We start from the raw sequence: 22357 nt of genomic DNA on the forward strand, positions 1-22357 counted from the left end.
AAACCTTTGCAAGTTTGAAATTTGAAAGTGCTCTTTTTGTTTTATTTCACTTAAAAATGAAAGTGCTTGTTCTAAAAATGTTGCTGAGGTGGATATATTTAAATTGCTTCTCTATGCCACATGGACTTTGGTGTTGAGTAGAAAAATGCCTCTTTTCAAAATCAAATTGGTCTATTATTTTGGAGTGGAGCTGTAAAAATCAAAGAAGCAATCAAACCATTTCTGCACGCTCTGACTGCAAACAGAAAATGGGAACGTAGCAAGAATAGAGCAAAATCAAAGACAGAGAAATGATTAATATTTTGTTGAAAAGCTGCTCTGAATAAGATACGGGTTCTCTTGCAGAGGCGTGCAACAGAAATATTTGTCATTAGGATGTGGGACTTTGTCTCCCCAGCCCAACACGTATCAGAAAATCAGAAAGGTAAGGATCAGAGGGAAGGTAGAATGAGGATGTGTGAGCTGGGGAGCACGCCCCAGTGCAGCTCATGCCCGACAGGTGCCGGGCTCCTGCTGCAGCGGCCGTGCCACCGTGGGACATCCCCCAGCAGCCAGTGTCCCCAAAACACGGCACACGGGAACAGCAGCGAAAAGCTGCGAGGTGGCAAAGCAGGAAGAGCGGCACGCAGGGATTGGGTGTGGGATCCCACCTTCGAGCCCCCTTGGCAGACCAACAGCAATGCCGCGGTCGCTTTTGGGGCGCTGGTACCCAAAGAGGCGTGAGGCAGAGGGCTCGGCTGCCTTCCCGCTACAGCTCAACACCTTCCGACCTTTGCTGAAGGTGCTCGGACCTGCGAGACCTCTCGCTGCTCTCTCTCCATGGAGCACTGAAATCCCTGTAGGTTCAGTACCCTGAAGGTGCCACGGCTCCCTCACGGTCGCGCCGGGCGGGGAGGACAGCAGCGGGAGCGGGAGCCCGTACGGAGGGGATGCACCTCCGGCTCGCCCCCTCCTCAAGATGGAAATGCGGCCCCGCCTCGCCCTGCTGCCGGCAGGAACCCCCCCACTCCCTCTTGGCATGGAGCTGGACCGCCTCCCTCCCCTCCCCTCCCCTGCCGTGCCCAGGGCGGCCGCGGCTGCCCACGGGCAGGGGCTGCGTGCCCGGCGGGCTCCGTGGGCAGCGATCCTGCGCGGAACGCGGCGGCCGCCCCTCGGGAGCGGCGTGGAGGGACGGCGCCTGCTCCTGAGTCAGCAGCGGCGGGGAGGAGGCGGCGGCACCTCCCGCCCTGCCCAGCCCGGCTCGGCCGCGGCCCCACGCCCGCTCCCGGAGCCCGGCACCCGCGGAGGGGAGCGGGGGAGCGGCGGCGGGGCCGCGCCGGCTCCTGCCGTGCGCTAGGTAGGATCGCCGCGGGATGGGATCGCCGCCGCGGCCTGGGCGAGGGTGGGCAGGGGGCGCGGGGTGAGGCGCTCCCCGAGCTGGGCGCTGGGCAGCCCGGGCTCCGCGGGAAGGAGCTCCGGCACGGCCGGGAACGCCGGGCTGAAAGGATGCGGGACAGCGGGAGCGATGAGCCGCCCCGTCTTCCAGGGAGTTCTCCTTCACTCCTCGACTCCCCCGTCTGCGAGTGGCAAAGTGTGTGTTCCGTGCGACCTGTTAGGCCGGGAGCGTGGGGAGACACACGGGGCTGCTCTGGGGGAACGCGTGTGTGTGCTGGTGTTTAGCTGGCAGATAGATGTATTTATGTATGTACGTGTAGAAAAATAAGTATTGATGTATGAAGGATCCGTTTTGATGCGATTTTTCCTAGATGTTCATGTGCATTTAGCTGTGTCTGATTGGAGATCAGAAATCATAGCTTTATGTTTTTCTGTGTGTGTGTATATATTGATATTTATAAATCCGAGGAATGTGATAATATTGCTCTTGTCAAACTGCCCTCCAGTCTTCTGTCAAAGTGTGTTTTTGTTGCAGCCCAGACGTGTATTTATGTGTCTGTTGAGAATTATGCTAATGTGAAATGCTTTGTTATATTGCATTCTGAGCAGTAGAACAGAGCTTAAACAGGAGAAAGTGCTATGTTTTTTATGTCACTGCAGTTTCGGGTGTTATCTGCATTAAGGTTGCTATACAGAAACATTTCCATCCTTCTCCTGACCCCCTTCGTGCTCCTATTGCAGAATAGTCAGATAGTTGAGGGAACAAAATGAAATGCAAACTGCTTTGCCCTCTATTTTTCCCTTATCTGTTTATACTGTAGGAACACTCTCATGTTCCTCACACTGCATACAAGATAGTAGAGCTGATATATTAAACTCTTTGGGTAGGGTCTCTATCTGTTTTTGCCTTTGCAGTATCTTGTAGTTGAAGGCTGATCCTCAGCCACACAATTTTGAGAGATGTTTATTTCATGTAAGTATCATGTAAGTATCCTTGTGTTTGACAAGATTTGGCTGTTGTGGTTGATGTTTCACAGTTAGGTGTTGCATTGAGCCAAATTTGAATCTCTAAAAACCTGGCATAATACAGAGTTAATAGGTGATACTGTCTATATTCATCTTGGTAGCTTAGGTGATGGGCAGTGAGCTGCTCAGCATGTTATGGCTCTGAGTGGAGCAGTAAAGGTGAGAGTGGTGTGTACAAGCTTCTTGGGCTGATGCTTTTCCCCTATGCACAAGGCAGTGGAGAATGCAGTATAGCCTTGATTTTGCATTATTTAAGATAAGTGTAATCATGGTCATCGTGGTCTGTGGAGGATGCTGTGCGCAGGGGTTGCTTGCCCAGTTTAGTCTTTTCCCCACCATTTCCTTTGGGGAATACTGTGGTGGAGGGCTGGAGGAGTGCTTCTGTAACACTTCTGAAAACTTCAGAGGACACACACAATTATTAATCTGCTCCATCTTCCCTAGCTGTGCATCAGTGCACTGCAATTCTGTCTGATTTTAATGAACTGCATGAAGTGATGAAGTTTTGGTGACCTGGAGATGCTGTACTTTGGTTCAGTTTTGCACAGAGTTGACCTCTCAATACATTGGTTTTGGATGCTGTTCTGAGCAGGCTGCTAATTTCAGTGCCATGGAGATGAAGGAGTTGTCATGGACAGTTTTCTGAACTGCTAGTGAAATCTCCATCAGGAATGCTTTAAAAACAGGTTATTCTCTCTCCTAACCATATGCAAAGACATGATATCTGTTTCAGGTGAAGTATTTCTTACCCTTTCCAGCTGTACCTGCTGTAATGTTGGAGAAAGCTTTTTGTGGCCTTCCCCACATACCAGTTGTACAGACTTTGCTTATAGGTCTTGCCTTTAAGAAAGTGTGTGGGAAAGGTTTATGTATGCTAGTTTTGATATGTTAGTATGCTAGGTACTAAATGTATATCCTTAATGGAAAACTGGTGATTAAAGTCAGAGCTGTGAACAAGTGCTGCATATCCAGCAGTCTCCAATTTCAAGACCATGGAGAAAGCAAATACCATTGTAATGGATATTGTACCCATGGGGAGAAATCCTTCCTACTGTCAGGCAGTTAGCTTTCAATTTCTGTCACACGGTGTCTTTCTGTACAAATTTATAATCTAATTTAACAGCAGATATAGTTGCTTTTCCATTTAAGCATCTAATATCTTCCTGAATGATGCCAGAGTATGACCACTGAGTATTTTTCAGGATGATGTGACTTTGTATTGAGCAGATTGGAATTGAGTCAGTCCAGTTGGAGATTGAGACGAATTTTGTTAGTCTAATGCTAGTTTTCAGCTAGTTAACCATGATGAAGAGGCAGTTCAAAGGTTGTTTCCTGTCCTGATGCATTTTCTTTGATAAATCTGTCCTCTGCACAGTTTGTTAACTGTTTTGCATGTTGCACGGAGTTCCCCTAGTAAAACACAGATGGATTTTAGAGAAATAAAATGTGCTCAGTTATCTGAGATTGGGCTCCAGACATTTGCATCTTAGGGGAGTGTGTGTGTGTACAAGTGCTTTATCTGTTTATTATAAGTGAGGGATTTTCTGAACAGAGTTAATGAAAATTTCTGTAAAGTTGTATCTTGAGGTCAAGCCTGGATGTTTTTAATTGTCTTTCCCTGTACCTCTGCATTTTTTGCCACGTAGCTTCTTCTTTCCACAGGCTGGACTGATTTCATGCCACCATCATGGGCTACCATTTTCAATCATGGAAACTGGATGGCATATTTTATAAGGTTTGAGCCTAAAGATGTTCAAATTGCAATTTTTGCCTTCTCTGCCCTGGCGTATTTTGCAAAAATCATGAATGCTTAGTTACCTACTGGTAATCTGTTCTTCTCTGGTTGAAATCAAAGAATGGCTTAAAGGGTACATATGTGAAGAAAATCTTTCAGGCAAGATCAGGAGAACAGACTAACAACGAACATGAAAACTTGACATGGTCATGTGGGTCAAAAGACATCCCCATGTGTAGAAATAGATTTGCAGCATCCAACTGACTGAAACATTTTTCTTGAAGGTGATAAAATAGCAAGACAAATAGAGAGAGTGTTTATGTACTTCATCTGGAAGGTTTGGGCTTTTCTGGCTATCTGCTGTTGTACCCATGGCCCTTATGCAAGCTTTTTTTCCTACAGCGTGTTACTGTATCTCAGGCAGTCGCTGGGTGTTCAATACTCTAATCTCAGAAATGGTCAATTAACTTTGTTGACATTAATACTTACATTACTTGACCCAGTCTCTGCCAATCAATCTGTGGACAGCTTTGAAAGCTTTCATAAATTAGATGCACTTCTAAGTCTGATTTTGTCACACCATAGCATGATTAAAACCTTAAAACATAGCATGAAAAAACATTGCCTAAAATCCTAGTGCATCCATTTCACTTCAAGTGTCAGACTGTTATTTCTTTTACTGTATAGTTCTTTGTTCATTAGTGAAAATCACCTGAAGGCCATAAATCAGAACGTTTGCATCTCATGTAAGGCGAGTGAGTTCAGAAAACTTCTACTGCAAAACTTAAATTTTAGTGTAATAGTTTTGCATTGTCTTCCTCCACAGTGTTTGCATTGTGAATGCTATTAGAGCTAGAATGTCAAAGTAAAACATAGTCATTAATTTAAGTGCAGCAAATTGCACTGGACAATAACATAGAAGCAACTCTTTCTGTAGTTAATGTTGCTTTGGCTGAGGTTATAAACCTGTTTTTTTTTGAGACAACCTTATGTTTTATGTGACAGTTATCCTCTACATTTCAAAGATAGAAAGTGTCTGCAATTCCCTTTGAAGTGTGATCATCTCTATGTTCAGCACTTCTGAAATCAGTGTCCAGGGTTCTTGCATAGTTCTTTGCATCTTGCAAACTTTATGGACTGGTCTCCAGTCTGTAAATACTATCTTTGATGCTTAGGTAGAGATTGTGTTAAAAGAAGAATCATCTTTAATATTTTTTAAAGTATTAGGTATTAAATAGCAATATTAACAGTTGCAACAGTTCAAGTTATCATAAAAGAGATCTTCTAAATCCTAGCACTGATTTAAATGTGGTCATGAATTTGTCCCATGGAGTTTTTCTTAAAAAAAAAAAATAAAGCAGTATTTAAAGTCCTGACTTAAAATTTATGAAAACTGTGAATCTTGTGGGTTTAAATAGTGTGATTTTCTCTTCAGCAGAGAGATATTTTTTTCCTACTGAAGATTGAGACTTTTTCAATAATTACTGTAGTCAGGAAATGCCACTTTAAGAAAATTTATCAGAATCCTAAGAACTGCAATTCAACAATGGTGTTTTGAATCAATTAATTTTTCCTTTTAATTTGAGAATGTAGAATATAAGTGGAAAAAAATCACTCTTAGTTTCAGCTCAATGCTATAGCAAAACTTTTTATAATTTTAGTATAGTCATTTTTGACCTTGAGCAAGTACAAAATAAATACATTCTTGTATTCTGTGCAATTATGTGATCCCAATTAAACTATTCATGTTAGAATCTTTCTTTCACCTCTCCTTTTAATTTCCTCTAGTTTCTCCAGAAGCATCAACCCTGCCCTGCCACTTGCAAATTGTCCCTCTGCTGCACAGGGATGCCTCAGTACCTAGCTGGAGCCTGCTGTGCAGTGCAGCTTGCTGTGTGTAATTGCTTTCTGCCAGAATGGCACTGGAAGGAACTAGGCAGTTGACTGAGACCACAGGATTTTGTCACACAGTCAGCAGTTGGGCACAAGCAAATTTGAATTCTGCAAACTGAAGAAGTTTTTTACCCCCTTCTCTGTGGTTGTATGCATCTTATTTTGCAGGCAGTTTTCCATCCAAAGTTCAAAACTGGTGTTGCATACACCGGTTGGATAATTTTCTTCTGTGATCTATTTTTTGATGGAAAAAAAGTGGTGAGATAGATAGATAGATAGATAGATAGATAGATAGATAGATAGATAGATAGTTAGATAGATAGATAGATAGATTCTGAGCTACCCTTCATGGAAGGCTAATGACAGGCTGGAGGAAAGTCCAGAGGCTCATGCAAGGTTGCTTTGTCTTGCCTCTGTGCTGTGGAAGGGACAAGATACCATTTTCAAGATACCATCTTACTTCAAGCTCTCCCTTTATGGGTCTCACTTAATTTTCATTGTGGAGTGCATATTTGAAGATTGCCTCACTTAGCAGTTCTCTCCCTCCTCTATGTCCTTGTGAAAATGGAAAACAAATGGAGACTGAGTATAATGGTTTAGAGGAGTTGTCCAACAGTTTGACTGCCTTCTGAAGGGAGATATTTTGATGTGTCTTGCCTGACAGGTCTCTCAGGTGTCTAGAGATCTCAGTCTGTGCTACTAATTTTCCTAAGGGTTAGTTTTTGATTATCCTTCCCTTCTTGCTGGGCTGTCTGACCTCAGGGCTATGCAAATGTCTGTATTGAAATTTAAGTAGTAACAATCCTGAAACATGTCAATCCTGACACTAATTACAGTGTTTTTTATATCTTAGCAGAGCAGTTCCACCGTTCATTGGTGGATTTAAATTATTCTTTCCTTCCTTTTCAATAGCTCTTGACCCCATATACCCCTGCTAACTCTCTCACCTTTAGGATTTCTACTCTCCACAGCAATTGTAGTGAAGGCTGTTGAAATCTTGTAGAATAAAATTGCTCTGTGTAGCACTACTCTTTTGTCTTTATCTGACTGTTTGGTGTCACTTAGCAGTTGACTGAGCTGAGGTTACCAATGGAGCTAGTGGAGCATTTACCCAATCTGACTTAACATGGCAGATTATATTCAGCTATTCAGTTTGTTGTTTAATCACCATTAACTTGCTTTTTGTGCCCTGGACCTGACTGAGGAAATTGATACAGAGTTGGGATGTAATACCAGTCTAATGTCAGCCTTCACTAAGATCTGCAGGAGACCCTCTTAATAAAGCAGAGAGACATTTGCAATTATAGCTATGTCCTGCAGCTGCAATAACATTCCATCAGAAGGCATGGTTTTGTTTTCAAGTATAGGTACCTATTGTTAGAAAATTGTGTGAGGGGAAGGTGACTTTGCACAGATAATAAGCATTGATGACACTGCAATATCTTCCATATCTGCTGAAGGACTTGAAAATTATCTCCTTTATTTAGATGCCTAACTTGTGGCTGTTTTGATGATGTGTGTTCATATAGCATGTGTTATTGTTGGAAGTGCTAGTGTCCTGAGTTTTTCTGTCTGTTACTAGGGACAAATGCTAATGGCACGAAGTTTAATTTTCTTTCCTTCTGCAGTATTTATGCAATGTTGATGCTCAGCTATTAGGTAACTGTCTCAGGTATTAATGCAGGTACCATAACTGACAAAATAACTAATTTGAATTCTTCATGAGAGGTGGATTTCCTGAAGGATTGTCTTGTATTGCATTTAATAGAAATATACAAATTATACAAATATATATGTGTGTATGTTTATGTGTATAGACACTTTCATTAGGTGTGGTTGTACATTCATTTACTCATATATTTTTTAAATATAAAAAAGCCTGCCTTTTTTTTTTTTTTTTTTTTTTAATTTTTTTTTTCCCTGTAATGTTCCCTAATAAGCAAAAGGGCATAGAAGGCAAGGAGCTCCTACCTGCCTTTCCCACAGATGCAGGTGTGGCTGGGTCCAGTGTTTTCAGGGCCCTCATTCTCCTGGAGTTTTCTGCTGCCTGGCAGTGCTCTCTGACTGCCTTCATGACACCATTTGTCCCTGTCTCTGATTTTGTTGGTATGGAGGGATTCTGCTGCACCTTTTGTGGAGCACCAGCATACTTCTTTATACTTAATTTTCAGTTTTGCAGCTGAAGGATTTGAATGTATTCCCAGACACAGGTAATTCAGTCTGTACACGTTCTTACTGCTAATGGCTCTGGCCTAATTATGTGTAGGAAGTAGCAATATAGTTCTGCTTGACTGACCCCTTTCTCTCTCAATGGGAGAAAATTATTTGAGTCTGCATTAAAGTTAAGATGAACCAAAATGCAGAGTGAGATTTGGGATAGAGGAGAGGAGGAATATGAAAGTAATTCCTTACCTTGGAAATCTGTTGTACTTCATGTGTTATCCATGAAAAGATGTAGTCCTGCTCAGCAACTGCATGTAAAAGATTGTGAAGTAAAAGTGTTTGTTTAGAAGGATCAGTTCAGAATTTTTTCTTATCTTGTTGGTTAAAGCACTGCCAAAAGCTGACCGCTGGAACAGAAAAATACAGTTTTCAGAGTATGGCAATATATGCATAATACATCCATGTTTTCACCATACCTACTGCTCAAGGCTGCCATCCCTCTTCCAGCTGAAAGTGCAAGTCAGATTTGAACTCTTAAGAGCCAAGAAATGCCAAAGTAATTGCCAGCAATGATGTCTGCTTGTGTTGTTATAAAAATAACAAGCTTTGTGTTCTATGTGAAGGATAGAGATTCAGCTAGCAAATTAGTCTAATGGCCTTAGTTATTTTTAACTGCTGGGATCTCAGGGTTGGTCACCTTTAATTTTACTGTGCCTTGCATTCGTGTGATGAAACTTGCTCTTGTGTGGAACAGAAAAGTATCATGGGGAAGATAAGAGGAGCATTGCATGCACACAGTGCAGCACTGTTTACTGTTTTAACAGTTTAAGAAGCTGTGCAGTGTCTGGTAGCTTTGTTCTCATCTGTGGGTCAGAAGCTGTGCACTGAATTGTGACTGGGTGTGCTTTGTGTCTGGGCTTGATCCTAGTATCAGGAAGCACAGGCTAGTGTTGCAGTGAATGCGAGCTCTTTTATTATGTGGAAATTAAACATCAATAGATGTGGAGCCACAAAGGAGCATGGGAGGACACAGTGCTGCTTTTGTGCATTCACTGTATCCTCACATGGTGTGTGAATCCCATGAGGATTCAATGAAGATTGTGCATGTAGTCCAAAGTCTGGCATTTTGTAGCTTCGTTGTGTTTTCTTAATATAAATTTAAAAAACAAACAAGACAAAAAATATCAAACAAACAAAAACCAAGCAAAAAATAATCCATGACTGTTTACTTCAAGAACTTTTGTTTCTGAACCCTGGACAAGTAATGTTGAAAAAGTCTGGATCATTTGTGCCATCTCTGTGTTTTTCTTAGGGTTGATAAAAGTAATCGTGTGGACACTCCTCAGGGAGCCGTTCTGTAGGAAAGAGAAGCCGCTACTTGTCTCTTTTTAGTGACAGTGAGATTGTCAAGTTGGCCTTGCAGAGGAAAAGGCTATAAAATAAACAAATTATTTTTCCGCCTGTGGTTGTGGTTAATTTTGACCTCATGATGTTCTGATACCAAGCCTGATGTATTTTTCCTTAGGCTAAAGAACTAAAAGTCTCTCCTAGGTAAACAGTCCATTTGGCTGTTTCTGGGAATGGGTGAAAGTTACAGCAAATGCACAATATCTCAGAAACCTTGATCTGCAGCAGTAAGTTCTTCTGCAAATCTTGGGGTTTTTTGTGGCTAACAACTTTTCCAAGTCTAGAAGGATTTCCATAGAAACAAGAAAAAGGCTGTATGTGAAATTGTGGTGTTACCATAATAATATCTCTTCTGTCCCTCAAGGATGATGTATTTGGGGGTTTGTGCTAATAAGTTGGAAATATTTAGTAGGAACATATGGTCCTTCTGCTCCTCTGATTTTTTCTCAAAAGCCACAGGAACACTTCAAAAACCATTGAAAAGTGAAATCTATAAAAATTGTATGCTCTGTACATCTCTGGTTTAGTTTGAATGTTCTGAAATAAAACACCAAATAAAAATAATCCCTTCAAGTAATGTGTTAGAATAAATGTGTATGGGTAAGTGTATCCTGCTGGATTCAGCTTAAGGAAAGGCTTAAGAAATCATCTCTTTTCAGTTGGAAATCTCTGTCTGCATTACTGAGATCTGGATTAATAGACTTTCTCTTGGTGAGGCTGACCATATACTGGCAGATTGTCCAGAAAGATTGTGGAGTCTCCACCCTTGGATCTGTCTGGACACGGTCCTTGGGAGCCAGCTCCAGGCTTCCCTACTTAATCTGCAGGATAGACAAGGTGACTTGCAGAAGTCCCTTCTAACCTCAACCATTCTGTGGATAAGTTGTGTTAATCTCCATAGTTCATTTCAGTTGAAATTAAACAATTCAGCTTGCTTCACCTTTGCAGTGAAATCAGAAGACAAGGCTTCATGTTGTTGGACCTTCAGGACTGACTCTTTCCCTCTTGTGCAGAAGTGCTCATTTCTCTTCAGTTGCCTGTGGTCCTGTGTCCTGACACTGCTCAGTGCCTCTTTCAGTGGCTGCATAAGTGGAACATTTAGAATGACTTGGCTTAAAAAAATAAGAACTTTTGGTCTTTTTGTCTGCTACAAAACCAATTAAGTTTATAGTTAATAGAAGGACAGAACAGCAATTAGGTAATGCACGACAGCAAAAAATGGCCCTGTTGCTGAAAATTTTGTGTCACAGAAGTAGTAGTACCTAGAAGCATCCAGAAAACCTTTTGCTCTCTTTCAGGTCAAGCCTTACTAAATTTGTTACAGAGGAGCACAGCTATGTGTTTCATGTCAGGAATTGCTTCCTGAGAGAACATTTAATTACAAATATTAAAACAGCATGATCTTAGAAGCAGTATAGTGTTGTATGTTTGATTTTTTTATTTGCTTTTTTTTTTGTGATCAGAGATAATTTTTCTCATTGTGCAGCATAGAAACAGAATTGGGAGACCAGCTTACTCTCCACTAAGGCAACTGCCTTAAGAAGGGGATTTTGTTTTATGTTAGATAGACCAAAGGTCACAGAAGTCAAGTATCAGGCTTTTGGAAAGTTAGCTATAGTCTCTCTGAGTTTTATAAGGACCCTGCCCAAAACCTTATCTTTTTGTAGTTGGGACAGTCTTTGCTCTAGTTGTGTTCTGTAGTCATTTTGTTTGTGTTTTGAGCAAAGTTAATGCTTGTACTGCAGGCTTGAGGAGAAATTGTCAGTATTCTTTGACCAGGCTCATTTAGATATTCCATGTGTAGAGCATGCAATGTCTAATATTAGATTTAATTATTTGAAGATACTTATTGTGACATGCAGTTTCTCATTTAGTGAAGCAATACCAAGTATACTAAAATCCCAATGCATATATATCCATTATACTTGGCAAAATGTAGCAGTGCAATATACAATTCTATCTCAATACCAGTATGATTCACATCACTGGTCTCTATAATCACAGCATCACAACACTGGGCATCCTCTGTCACTGAGGTGGAACATGTGGGTTGAAGCTAGTTCAGGCCCATTGCTGTCTCTGAATTTTGTTTGCTAGTTGTTTAGTTTTTATGCTCTGTATCAGGTCAAGCCACCTGTTCACTTGGCTCATGCTGGTCTGGCTTCCTAAGGGAGACAGCCACACTCTTTAATGAACTAAATGGGTGAAATATTTACTCCATCAGTTGATCCACTCAGCTGTGGAAAGAACTGCTAACATCTAAAACAAACATCTGGTCCCTTTTGTCTTGAGATAAATGCATGTCTTGCTTTGGGAAAGCTGTGGTCAGTCACAGAAGCGCAAGGTGCAGATCTGGATCCAGTTGTTTGTGTATTTTAGAGACATGCCACCTATAAAGGATCCCTTCTCAGAGAGCAAAAGGCTGTTCACTGAAAAAAACACTACCTGTGTTTTCATGTACAGAAGTGTTTCTTGGTCAAGCATTCATTTAGCATCCTTTATGTGGGGGGAGTTTGGCAAAACTAGTTTTTTCCTTGCATGAGTAATGTTGCTCTAAGCTATTTGTTCCTTACATCTATTTGTTGCTTAGGATACCTTATTTAGAGAATTTAGTGTCCTGACAAAGAATGTCTCCCTAGAAATTCTGGAGTAATGTCTACATGCATTGCCTTGATAGCTGGAAAAGAATAACATGAGCACTGCCTCAAAAGCTGGTTTAACACTGCATGGATTTTAGCATGGAAAATGCTGTCTGTGAGTCCTCAGTTAAAAGTACCTGCTAATTTAAAGTTACAGCTAAACCAGGATCTGAATAACTGCAGACAGAGTATTTGTGGGGTTTGAGATACTGGAGCCCAAGAGTACAAATATTTCTGAATTGTTTCTGTTTCTCTAGAGAAAGAGATTTCCAGGTGGATAATTGTGTCTTCAGCGTGCCTGATCATTCATCATTCATCAAGAAATCTGGAAGTAATGATGAGGCCTGCATGTCACCTATCTATTGTCTTTTACTATGACATTCTAATTAATGCTCACATCTGACCTATTTTTTCCTGTGCTGTCTGTTTCAGTGCTTGATGGCCACAGCAGGGCACTAAGCAATACTAGAAAAAAAGCCAGCATTAAGACCAATAATTTCCACACGACCGGCTGGAAAAGCAGTTGTCACTGCCTTCCTGGTGCAGCATGGCATTGGGACCTGGTGTTCTCTGCCTGTTCCTATGGACAATAACAGGTAGGAGCTTACTTCTCCTGAGTCATCCAGACAGAACAAGTGAATTAAATGCTCCTGGAGTGTGTATACAACTGTGAAATAAATATGGATGAAGCAAAGCTAGGAAATCTTGTGGCTGCTCAGTGCAAAAAGCTTTGGTAAGTTACAGCTTCGTAAGTTGCAGTGAAGGAAGGCAGTTGTGAGTAGATGTTTGAAACCAATTTCGGCAGGCTGTTTTAGAGGAGATGCATGGGGCAAGAATGGGTGGTGGGAAGATTTGGTTTTCCCTCTATTTCTCTTGCAGGAGAGCAATTGAAGAATAATGTGTTGCTTACATTCTGAGCTATATTTTTGTTCTGAGTTATCATAAGGTAGTTCATATATGATAGCATGAGTGCACTGGTTCACATCTCTCACCTCATGATACTCTCTACAAACATATCAATCCTTTCAAAAAACACAGGAAAGTCCTGTAAGCTTTTACTTCAGCCACAGGAATAGGTAATTTATTTCCATAACCAGGGAGATGAAGAATGAAGAGTGATACTGCCTCTGTGAGAGAGAGCCTTAATCTGATGCAGGTAGTTTTGATATGGTAACTGAAGAAAAATATATGAAGAAGTTTGGTTTATTTCCTTTTAAAAAATAGTGTTTGAATTCTGTCTGTGATGGTACTGGTAGTATCCATATTAGCAGAAATTGAGAAAATAATGCACTGTTATCTGACTTTCATCTCTTTTAGTATAAACAGAATGGGCTGTTTCATGAGGGAGATACTTGCTTAATGTGCTGAGGCTTAAATTGACTGCTGAATTTGAAAAACTTGGATGAAAGAGGATGCATATCAACCTATAGTTGAGGAGGATAGGCATTAACTATGTCTGAGCTTGTAGATGGTTCGAGGAAGTTATCAAGATCACCATGAGGATCTCATAGTGCCAAGCTTTTTGAAGAGAACATGGAGCTGAGTTTTTTGTTGCTGTAGTGAACAAGTGAATGAGTATGCCTTTTGCAAATAAAATCCTCTCCTATGAAATAATGAGTAACTTGCTGTAGGGTCTATGCTAGTATCTTTAGGAAAAAAACAAACCTCAGCAACTTAAACAGAAGACAGTAATGTGCAGTAAATACTGAAATTTTCCTGTAGAGAATGTCACAGTTTCATGCTTTTGATAGCACTGTTAATTGTTAGCAGAGTAGAACATCTTCCACATGCATATAGGAAGTTATCTGTTTTTAGTTGCAAATTTGCTGTGCTCTCTTGGCTTCTCTGAGAACAAGACCATTGCTCTCAAAATATTGGCTATATTTCAAGCCTCTACCTGTATCTCAGCTACCAGCTCACAGTGTTTAGAGGATAATATAATCTAATACTCATATTATTTTAGTAAAAATGTTAGTATTTATTTCCATCTCAATAATTTGCAATACTTTTTATACAATTAATATTTAATTAAGTTGGGAAGTTCCTGCTAATTTCCAGGATATATTTGCTACAAGATATGCTCTTCTCTTCTAAGTCAAAAGGACTTCCTTTTAGAGCAGGCTTTGACATGAATTGTCTGAGACTCAGGAATTTGCTAGATGTTCATTCTGCAGGTATTTTTTTTCTGCACTGAGCTTGTGCTTTTAAAGGCTACCTTTTCTTAAAAAAAAAACAAAACCGCAGTCATTTCAATACTTGCTTTAATTTAAGGTAATTAGAAGACTGAGGTAATTAGAAGACTGACTTAATGCAGGAAAGGCTTGGCATTCCATCACTAAGAGAAGACAGAAACAGCCTTACTGATTAATAATGTTGGAAGAATATTGAAGAATATGCTCTGGTTTATTAAAAGAAATAGAAGTGGGCTATTCTGTTCTGTTTAGGTGATGTTTATTTAGTTTTATTTCATACATGATAGTTTTTGACTAGTTGTGTTGTACGGCTTTTAATGAATGTGTGGTTTGACCTTTGCTGACTGCCAGTCACACAGCAAGTGACTGTATCACTTCCCTTTATCAGCAAGAAGGGAGAGAAAAATAAGATTAAAAGCTCCATGGACTGAGATTGAGACAGGGAGGTCATGTACCAGTTACAGTCAAGAGCAGAGGAGACTTGACTTAGTGAAGTTTATTTAATTTATTGTCGATTAAGGAGAGCAGGATGAGAAGTAAGGACTACTATAAAAACACCTGCCCTCACTTCTTCCATCTTTCTGTATTCAGCTTTACTCCCAGTTCTTCTTTCTTCTTCCCCTGAGCAGCTCAGAGAGTCAGAGAATGAAGGTTACAATTAGTTCATAATACTTCTCTCTGTTGCTATTTTATCCTCGCACCTTTTCCCTACTCCAGCATGGAGTCCTTCCCATGGGCTCAAATTCTTCAAGAACTACACCACTATGGATCCTTTTCACATGAAAGTCCTTCAGGAACAGGCTGCTCCAGTGTGGATCCCCTCTAGAGGCACAGGTCCTGCTGGAAGATGTGTTTCCATGTGGAGTCCTCTTCATGGAGTTGCAGTTCAGGCCAGGAGCCTGCTCCAGCCTGGGTTTTTCATGGGTTCACAACTTCCTTCTTGTTGTACCCACCTGCTTTGGGGTGGGGTCCTCCAAGGGCTGCAGGGGTAGGTATGTACTTCACTGTGGATCTCTGTGGACTGCAGCAGGACAATGTGCTTGACCATGATTTTCACCACAACTGAAGGGCAGTCCCTGCACTGGCACTGGAGCACTTCCTACCCCTTATTCACTGACCTTGCTGTATACAGGATGGCTTTTCTGCATTTTCTTACTCCTCTCTCCTGCCTGCTGTGGTTGTGCCAGACTTTTTGCCACCATCCCTGGCTAGCTCAGCTTTGGCCAGTTGTGAGTCAGTCTTGTCAGGCTCTGTCCTGACATGGGGCATTTTCTGGTGTCTTCTCACAAAGACATTCCAGCAGTCCATTTCCCCCACCTCCAGCTACCAAGATTTGCCACATAAACTTCATTGACACAGATACCCATCACTGACTAATGTTCATGCCTCTCAGGAGGTTTGAACAGAGTGTAGCAATAGGTGTGTACCGTGCCTCCATCACTCAACATCTCTTGCATTTTAGGCGATTGATTTCCAGAAGGTGGATGCAGCTCCTAATTTATTCATATAGACATTCCTTAGCATGCTTATAATCTCATTTCACTTTTTTGAATCCATTAATTGATGAAAGCAGCCTACATTGAAATACATTCCAATTATTCTGGCCATTAATTAATATGAGAGAGAGGAGACATTGTTTTCTAACACAAAAGCATGAGTTTACTTTGTAACTGGAAGTCCAGTATCTTGGAAGCAAATAAGTCTAGCTCTGGTCTTAAGCAGGCATATTCTAGTTTGGCATTCAAAGCAGACCTTGCAAATACTGCTCTTAAAATGCATTTCTGCAAATATTATGAATATTATTCTCATGGCTGACTCTCTGTTTTGTCATATTGTGTGTGTGTGTTGTGTGCTTTGGCTTGAGATTAGCCACTCCAACAAAAATATAAACAGCAATTACCAGGTAATTGCAGTCACAGGTGTCGTGCTATCTAGTCTCCTGTTTTTGAGTCCACATTGCCCAAATGTAGATTATATGACCTCCCAGATTCTTTGACAGCCTTCACCAATGTTCCTTTCCTTACTCCAGGAGCAGGTGTTTCTAAATGCATTACAAGCCTTCCATTTTCAAAACATTTCACTACTACTGATCTTGGACTTTGAAAAAGATTAATACTTTTTTCTTCCTACATGTCTAACGTGTAAAGCCTGGGCCAAGAATGTCAAGGGACACTTTAAGATGTAGGTGTGCCTTTGAAATGACAAGTGGAACCACTGCCCTGGGGTCTTGGTGCATTCTTTGTTACTTATACTGCCATGCCTGGATGTTCTAGTGTCCTGGTTCACACAGGTCTTTCCAGAGATACAAGATGGTGTAGTGCTTGATTACAATCTCTGAGATTATAGTGAGTTATGCTGTATGCCAGGTTAGTTCACATTGTCCATACCTCTGTTGGAAGTGGTCTGATGTTTCCTTGTAGAGGGGAGGAATAGTTGCAGCTGTGCATCTAGCCTTCTTATTTATTTTTCTTTATTTTTCCTCCCCTCTTTTTAAATAGCACTTAGTTGATTTATCAGCAGCAAATAGAGATGATGACAATTAATGGAATGAGTACTTGGAAAGGATCATCAGACCCACTGAACTAATTATAATGCCTTGACAGATCCTGGACAAAAGAAGTGTGAAGACTGCTGTAATGATTGTAAAGGCTTTGCAGATCATTATTTGCAGTTGTAACTAGATTACTGTTGACAGCTTGTGTTGAGGATTTGCTTTTATGTAACTGTGCATTTTTTAATCTGTTTGTTCCTCAGTCAGCACCTTTGCCAACACCCAAAAGGGTACTTTGTTCAATCACATATGTACCTGTGTTTAAAGACCTGAGAGACCTCATGGTCCAAACAACCTCAGGGCAGCCTGTAGTAAAAGAATGAAAATGCTTTCATGTGTGCAGAGATGTTAGCTGCTGCTAGAGGAACCAATGCAGTGAGATTTCAGATATTTAAATGTTCAGGTGTCAGTGATACTGCTTTTTTGGTTTCCAAGACATTGGAAACTGTAGGGCATTACCAAAGCTGATGCAGTGTAAGCCTTTTTCATCATTTATGATATGAAGTGTGCTTTGCAGGGGTTTATAGCTCTGCTGTGGAAATTCTCTCTAGCTTAAAATTTGGAATTTTAATTTCTCCTCTTAGATGTCTGTCACTAAAAATAAAAACTAATTTTAATTCTGCTTCCAGAACCTTATCAAAATTGTTTCAGTATGTTATTATGGTAGTAGTTAAAACAAAACTTATTTTTTACCTATACAATGTCTTTAATCTCAAAATTCACTAAATGAGGTAAAAGTTACTTGGATAGATTTTAAAAAACCCACGAAGCCTAAAACCAGAATAGAACTTGTTTGCTGCTAAGAGAAAGTGGATGGAGCATATGGCAAGAAAACAAGGACAATCCTACTTTTCCTGTAGCAAACTGCTATAGGATCCTCCATGCTCAGGTAGTTCAGAGGCTTTTAGGCTATGGGAATAATGTGCTAGGGAAAGCAAACAGAGTGGATAGTTCTGCCCTTGCAGGGATTCCTGCTGGCTGATGAGCTGTGATGTCCTACGTGTTAGCACACCATCACATCTTGATACTGACTGACTGAAGAATACTTACCACCAAGTGATTCAAGTGCTCGTGGCTGTGTGAGCATGAGGGAGAGCAGCTCTTAGATTTCCATGTTCACTTGAGGAAAGGTCTCCAGCCAACTCCAGCAGGGGAGCAGCTGTATTCCTGAGGGGCTCTTGGAATCAATGGACTCATGCTCCAAGATGTGAAGGAGCAGAAGTGTGAAGCTCCAAGACAGATGAGAATGTTCCCTCATTGAAGGAGGGTATATCTTTAAAATAATATTGTATTCCACACTGTGACTCTGTTAGGATTTTGGTGGGGGATATAGGTTGAGGGTTTTTTACGGTTACCAACTTGCCTGACTAGGTCCCTGGATATGTCAGTGTTGTCCTAGTGGAGATGTAACAGGTGCAGCTAAGAGGAAGGGAAACACTTATCTTGCAGAAGTTTTAGGCTATTGACTCATGTTCCAGAGGGTTTTTTCTTTTAATGAAGGGAATCAGTCTTCTCTCTATGACTAAAGATGCACCATGAATTTTGAGGGATGTTGACTCTGCAGTGTGATAACTGATGTGTCAAACTGAAAGTGACAGTGAGATTTGAAGCTGGTTTAAGGCTGACCTTATTTTAGAGCTGTGGAGTATCCCAGTTGTGTAGGCCTGTCTCTAAAACAAGAGCTATTGGTCATTGTGTTCTGATCAAGTAAGTAGGGCCTACTTCAAAAAATAAATAAAAAAATAAAATAAAACTTCAGGGTTTTTTTTTTTTAAGTTAAAGAAGGAGTGTGATGAAAACAGCCATCAAAGGAGCTTTTGGCCCACATTAATAATGCTGTTCCTAAAGTATTCATTGTAGTGATTTGTTGCTGACTTAATATTACACGTTTGCACAGAGTCATGTTTCTGTTTTCCCTTTTTAAAGGCCTGTATCTCATCTCTCTACTGATTTATAGGATTAATTAAATGCATATGAGTTGCAAAAAGACACAATGGTTGAATGGGATGCCTGACTCCTATACTTCATTTTAACTCAGAGTTTTTCTGGCTTCCCTGTTCTAAATTTTGCAGACAACTTAAAGAAAAGACTTGTGATGACAATTCCAAGTCTCTGCCAGGGCATTGCATTCTTGCAGGTAAAAGTGGATGTAGAGGAAATGTTTATATGCAGTGTAACAGAAAAAAAAATCAGGGATCTTGAGCATCTTCTGGCTGCAGATAAGGATTCTTCATGTCTGGGCTGTTTAAGAACAGGATAGGTTGTTTTAAGTGCATGTTTCTCTGGATAGATTTTTTTCACTGAAAGTGTAAAATGGAATAGTTGACAGCATCCTAGCTCTGTGTGAAAGAGTAGCTGCAGTCAGGAAAATGGTACTTGAAGCTCTTTTTCTCAGCTTCGTATTCAGCTATACCTATTTGCAAGTCATCAGTCTTCTTTAAAATTTGTTTTCATTTCATGTTTTTCCTTACCCCACACAGCCAGCTCTGCAAAACCATCATACCATCTTGTCCACTCTATCCCTCAGCATGTATGTGGTGCCTTTTTTTTTTGTTTGTTTGTTTGATTTGGGTTGTTTTTGGGTTTTTTGGCATTGAAATAACCTACTTTGCCAGGTTTATATTCTTCCCAGGCAGTTTGATTCCCTACATATATTTTGATAGCTGTATTCAGTTCATGTATTGTGAAGTAGTGTGCTGCAGTTCAGCCCAGATGAAGTGGTGGGAGCTGTAATGTGGTGCTGGACACATTGCATGTGTTGGAGAATCTCTGCATCTCATACTCAAACCTAATCCCTATGGCCTGCCTATTCCTGCTCCTTGATTTCATTTTTTCTGACCTGTACTATTGTGAATAATGAGGTACAAAGCAGGTAATGTCAGCTTTGCCTTCCATTCCTGCATTAGCTCCACAGTGGGGGTGTGTTTATTTTTATTCATTGAGTTAGCAAGTCCTATTAAATACCAAAGAGAGTAATTTCCTGGTATTCCTCAACTTTCTTGAAACATATTCAGATTCTAGGGAGAGGAATTGTGAAGAGCAGTTATAACCAGGGAAAAAACACCTAGAAAAGATGTTAAAAACTGACTGAAATATATAATATGTTGATTCATTTTTGACGATTTCACGCTCAGTCTGTAATGTGCTATGAAAATAATCCTGATGTCATGTTAAAACATTGCAGCTTTACTGCAAATGAAGGAAAGTGCTCCATACTGGAGCAAGCTCTTGGGGTTTCACATGAGCTTGTGGGTAAAGCAGCAAAAGTTGAGAAATTGATCCAGGTTTTATATTAAGACCAGTAAATATGTTGTACTGAGGAACTCTTCATTACATTCGGATGAGATGACGAATCTTTCTCCTGTTTAGAGTTTTTTTCCATTCTCCCTCAAGTGAAGCAATGATGTGCTACAGCATCTTATTTGAGTCTTGTTTTAAAACATGTTTTTAAAGATCCCAATAGAAACATGATGTGGAAGTAATGGAATTACCCCATGATTTTTAATTTTTTTTTGTATTCTCTGATGTGTTCTTGTTTTTAAGTATTGGCAACTTGCTTTCATCTCTATGTGTCAGAATTTGTAGCACAGGAGTAAATGTTACTTCTCCAAAATACATCAAGGTCCTATACTGAAAAATCCTCCCAAATAAAAATATTACTGCAAAGAGACATGCTTAAAAAAAGGTAATGTTGATGTTAGTGAAAGGAAATGTGCTTTTTTAAGCAGCGTACCACCTGTCTATATCTTGTATGCCACTTATGGTCACAGTAAACTATATTGTGGCTTTGTTGTAGTGCTGTGCCTTATGTTGGTGGTGTTGTTACAGGTTCCAGTTGTGAGCAGTGCAGAGAAGGAGCCACGTACTCAGGTGCAGTAATATCTCCCAACTTAGAAACCACTAAAATCATGCGGGTTCCTCACGCCTTGTCAGTGCCCGAGTGCATCGCAGCGTGTTGTGACCTCTCTGGTTGTGACTTGTCCTGGATGTTTGAGCGGCGCTGTTACATCGTGAACTGCCAACACAAGGACAACTGTGAACCTAAAAAAATTGAAACTGTCAAGTCCTACATTACCTTTGTGCTGAGGCCTTCTCAGAGGCCAGCCTCACTGCTAGGGCTTGGGCAGGTGATCCCAAGCATGGTCCACTCTGTGGGACTCCAGAATGACCCGTCAGAGGAAGTGAGTAACCTGAAGAAGCTGTCTCTGCTTGGAAAAGATCCCAGCCTTGAGGAGATTCCTGAATACATTGATGATTATAAAGAGTTGGAACAGGACCCCTTTCAGGTGGGCATCAAACACCCACAGAAGGACAGTATGGATTATACTGACTGGGGCCTGATGGTGGCAGGTGAAAATGGCTTCAACAATTCCACGGGTGATGATGGAGATAACCAGGAAGATTTTGCTGAAAAGAAAGGGGAGGCTGGGAAGGTGGAAAGCCTTGTGAATAAAAACAGCTCTGAACTGACTTCCGTCAATGAGCACTCCACACTTCCAGAGATTACACCACTCCCTGGGAAGACACTTGAAAGGGAAGCAGCTGTTCCACTTGCACAACCTGAAGATGCTTTGCAAAAAGAGGTATGTTTTCCCTTCAGTAAGCAGAATGTGATGAGGCTACTTGGCAATTATCTTAGTTTTCAAATATTTGGAAATCTGAGGTTATTGCTTGTAATATTACAACTATCATATGACTTACAGTCATCTTACCATGTAGAAGAGGCTGAAGTGGATAGGATTGTCCTAAGAGGCAGGTGAATCACTAGAGGACTTTTATTTTTTTCATCAGATGATAAGGAGTAAAATTCCATTTAGGGCACTGTGAGGTTTCCTTAAAAGTGTACAAATGAGTGAATGTGGACCTGGTGTAATAGTGTTACAGTGGTCTTCACTTCTGATCTCTAGTGACTCATTGAAGAAGTTAGCAGAGCAGAACTAGTAAACCCTCTGGTGTCCAAAGGCCATAAGCTTTAAGCAGGGAACATAAGCTCCTCCAGCAATAAAATTAGGCTTGCTTCATGGGTTTCATGCTACTAATGCACAGTGGTATTACAGTTGTAAGTGCTAAGTTAATTTTTATAATGCTTTTAAAACATGAGTGGGGCATGGAACTTAAGGAGGGATGATAGTGGTTTTTGATCATGATGTGCAGCAGGATAAAGTGGATAAGGTGCTCTGTTCTCAGAATCCTTGTGTCTGATAATTAGAAAAATAAGTTAATTACTTAAAATCCAATATATAAGTCAGGATGCACCTGTTCTCTATTTACATAAGGTGCACCTGTTTTCTATTTATGCCAGCTACTTTGATCAGTTGAGACTAAAGGGGCTTTGGTTTCTTAAGAACAAGGTGGGTTCAGTGGGAAAGTTTAAACA

General features: G+C 40.7%; 1 protein-coding gene across 1 annotated transcript in view; it reads left to right on the plus strand.

Moving 5' to 3' along the window:
* The first annotated feature begins 1158 nt into the window (after positions 1–1158).
* KIAA0319 overlaps positions 1159–22357 on the plus strand; it is a 51618-nt gene continuing 30419 nt past the window's right edge. The window contains exons 1-3 of the mRNA XM_079302442.1: positions 1159–1336; positions 12670–12833; positions 20809–21563. Coding sequence (XP_079158568.1) covers positions 12785–12833; positions 20809–21563 — 804 coding nt within the window. The 5' untranslated portion in view covers positions 1159–1336; positions 12670–12784. The remainder of the gene's footprint in view (positions 1337–12669; positions 12834–20808; positions 21564–22357) is intronic.

The sequence above is a fragment of the Erithacus rubecula genome (assembly GCF_903797595.1).
Source record: "Erithacus rubecula genome assembly, chromosome: 3".
In the NCBI taxonomy this organism is placed as follows: domain Eukaryota; kingdom Metazoa; phylum Chordata; class Aves; order Passeriformes; family Muscicapidae; genus Erithacus; species Erithacus rubecula.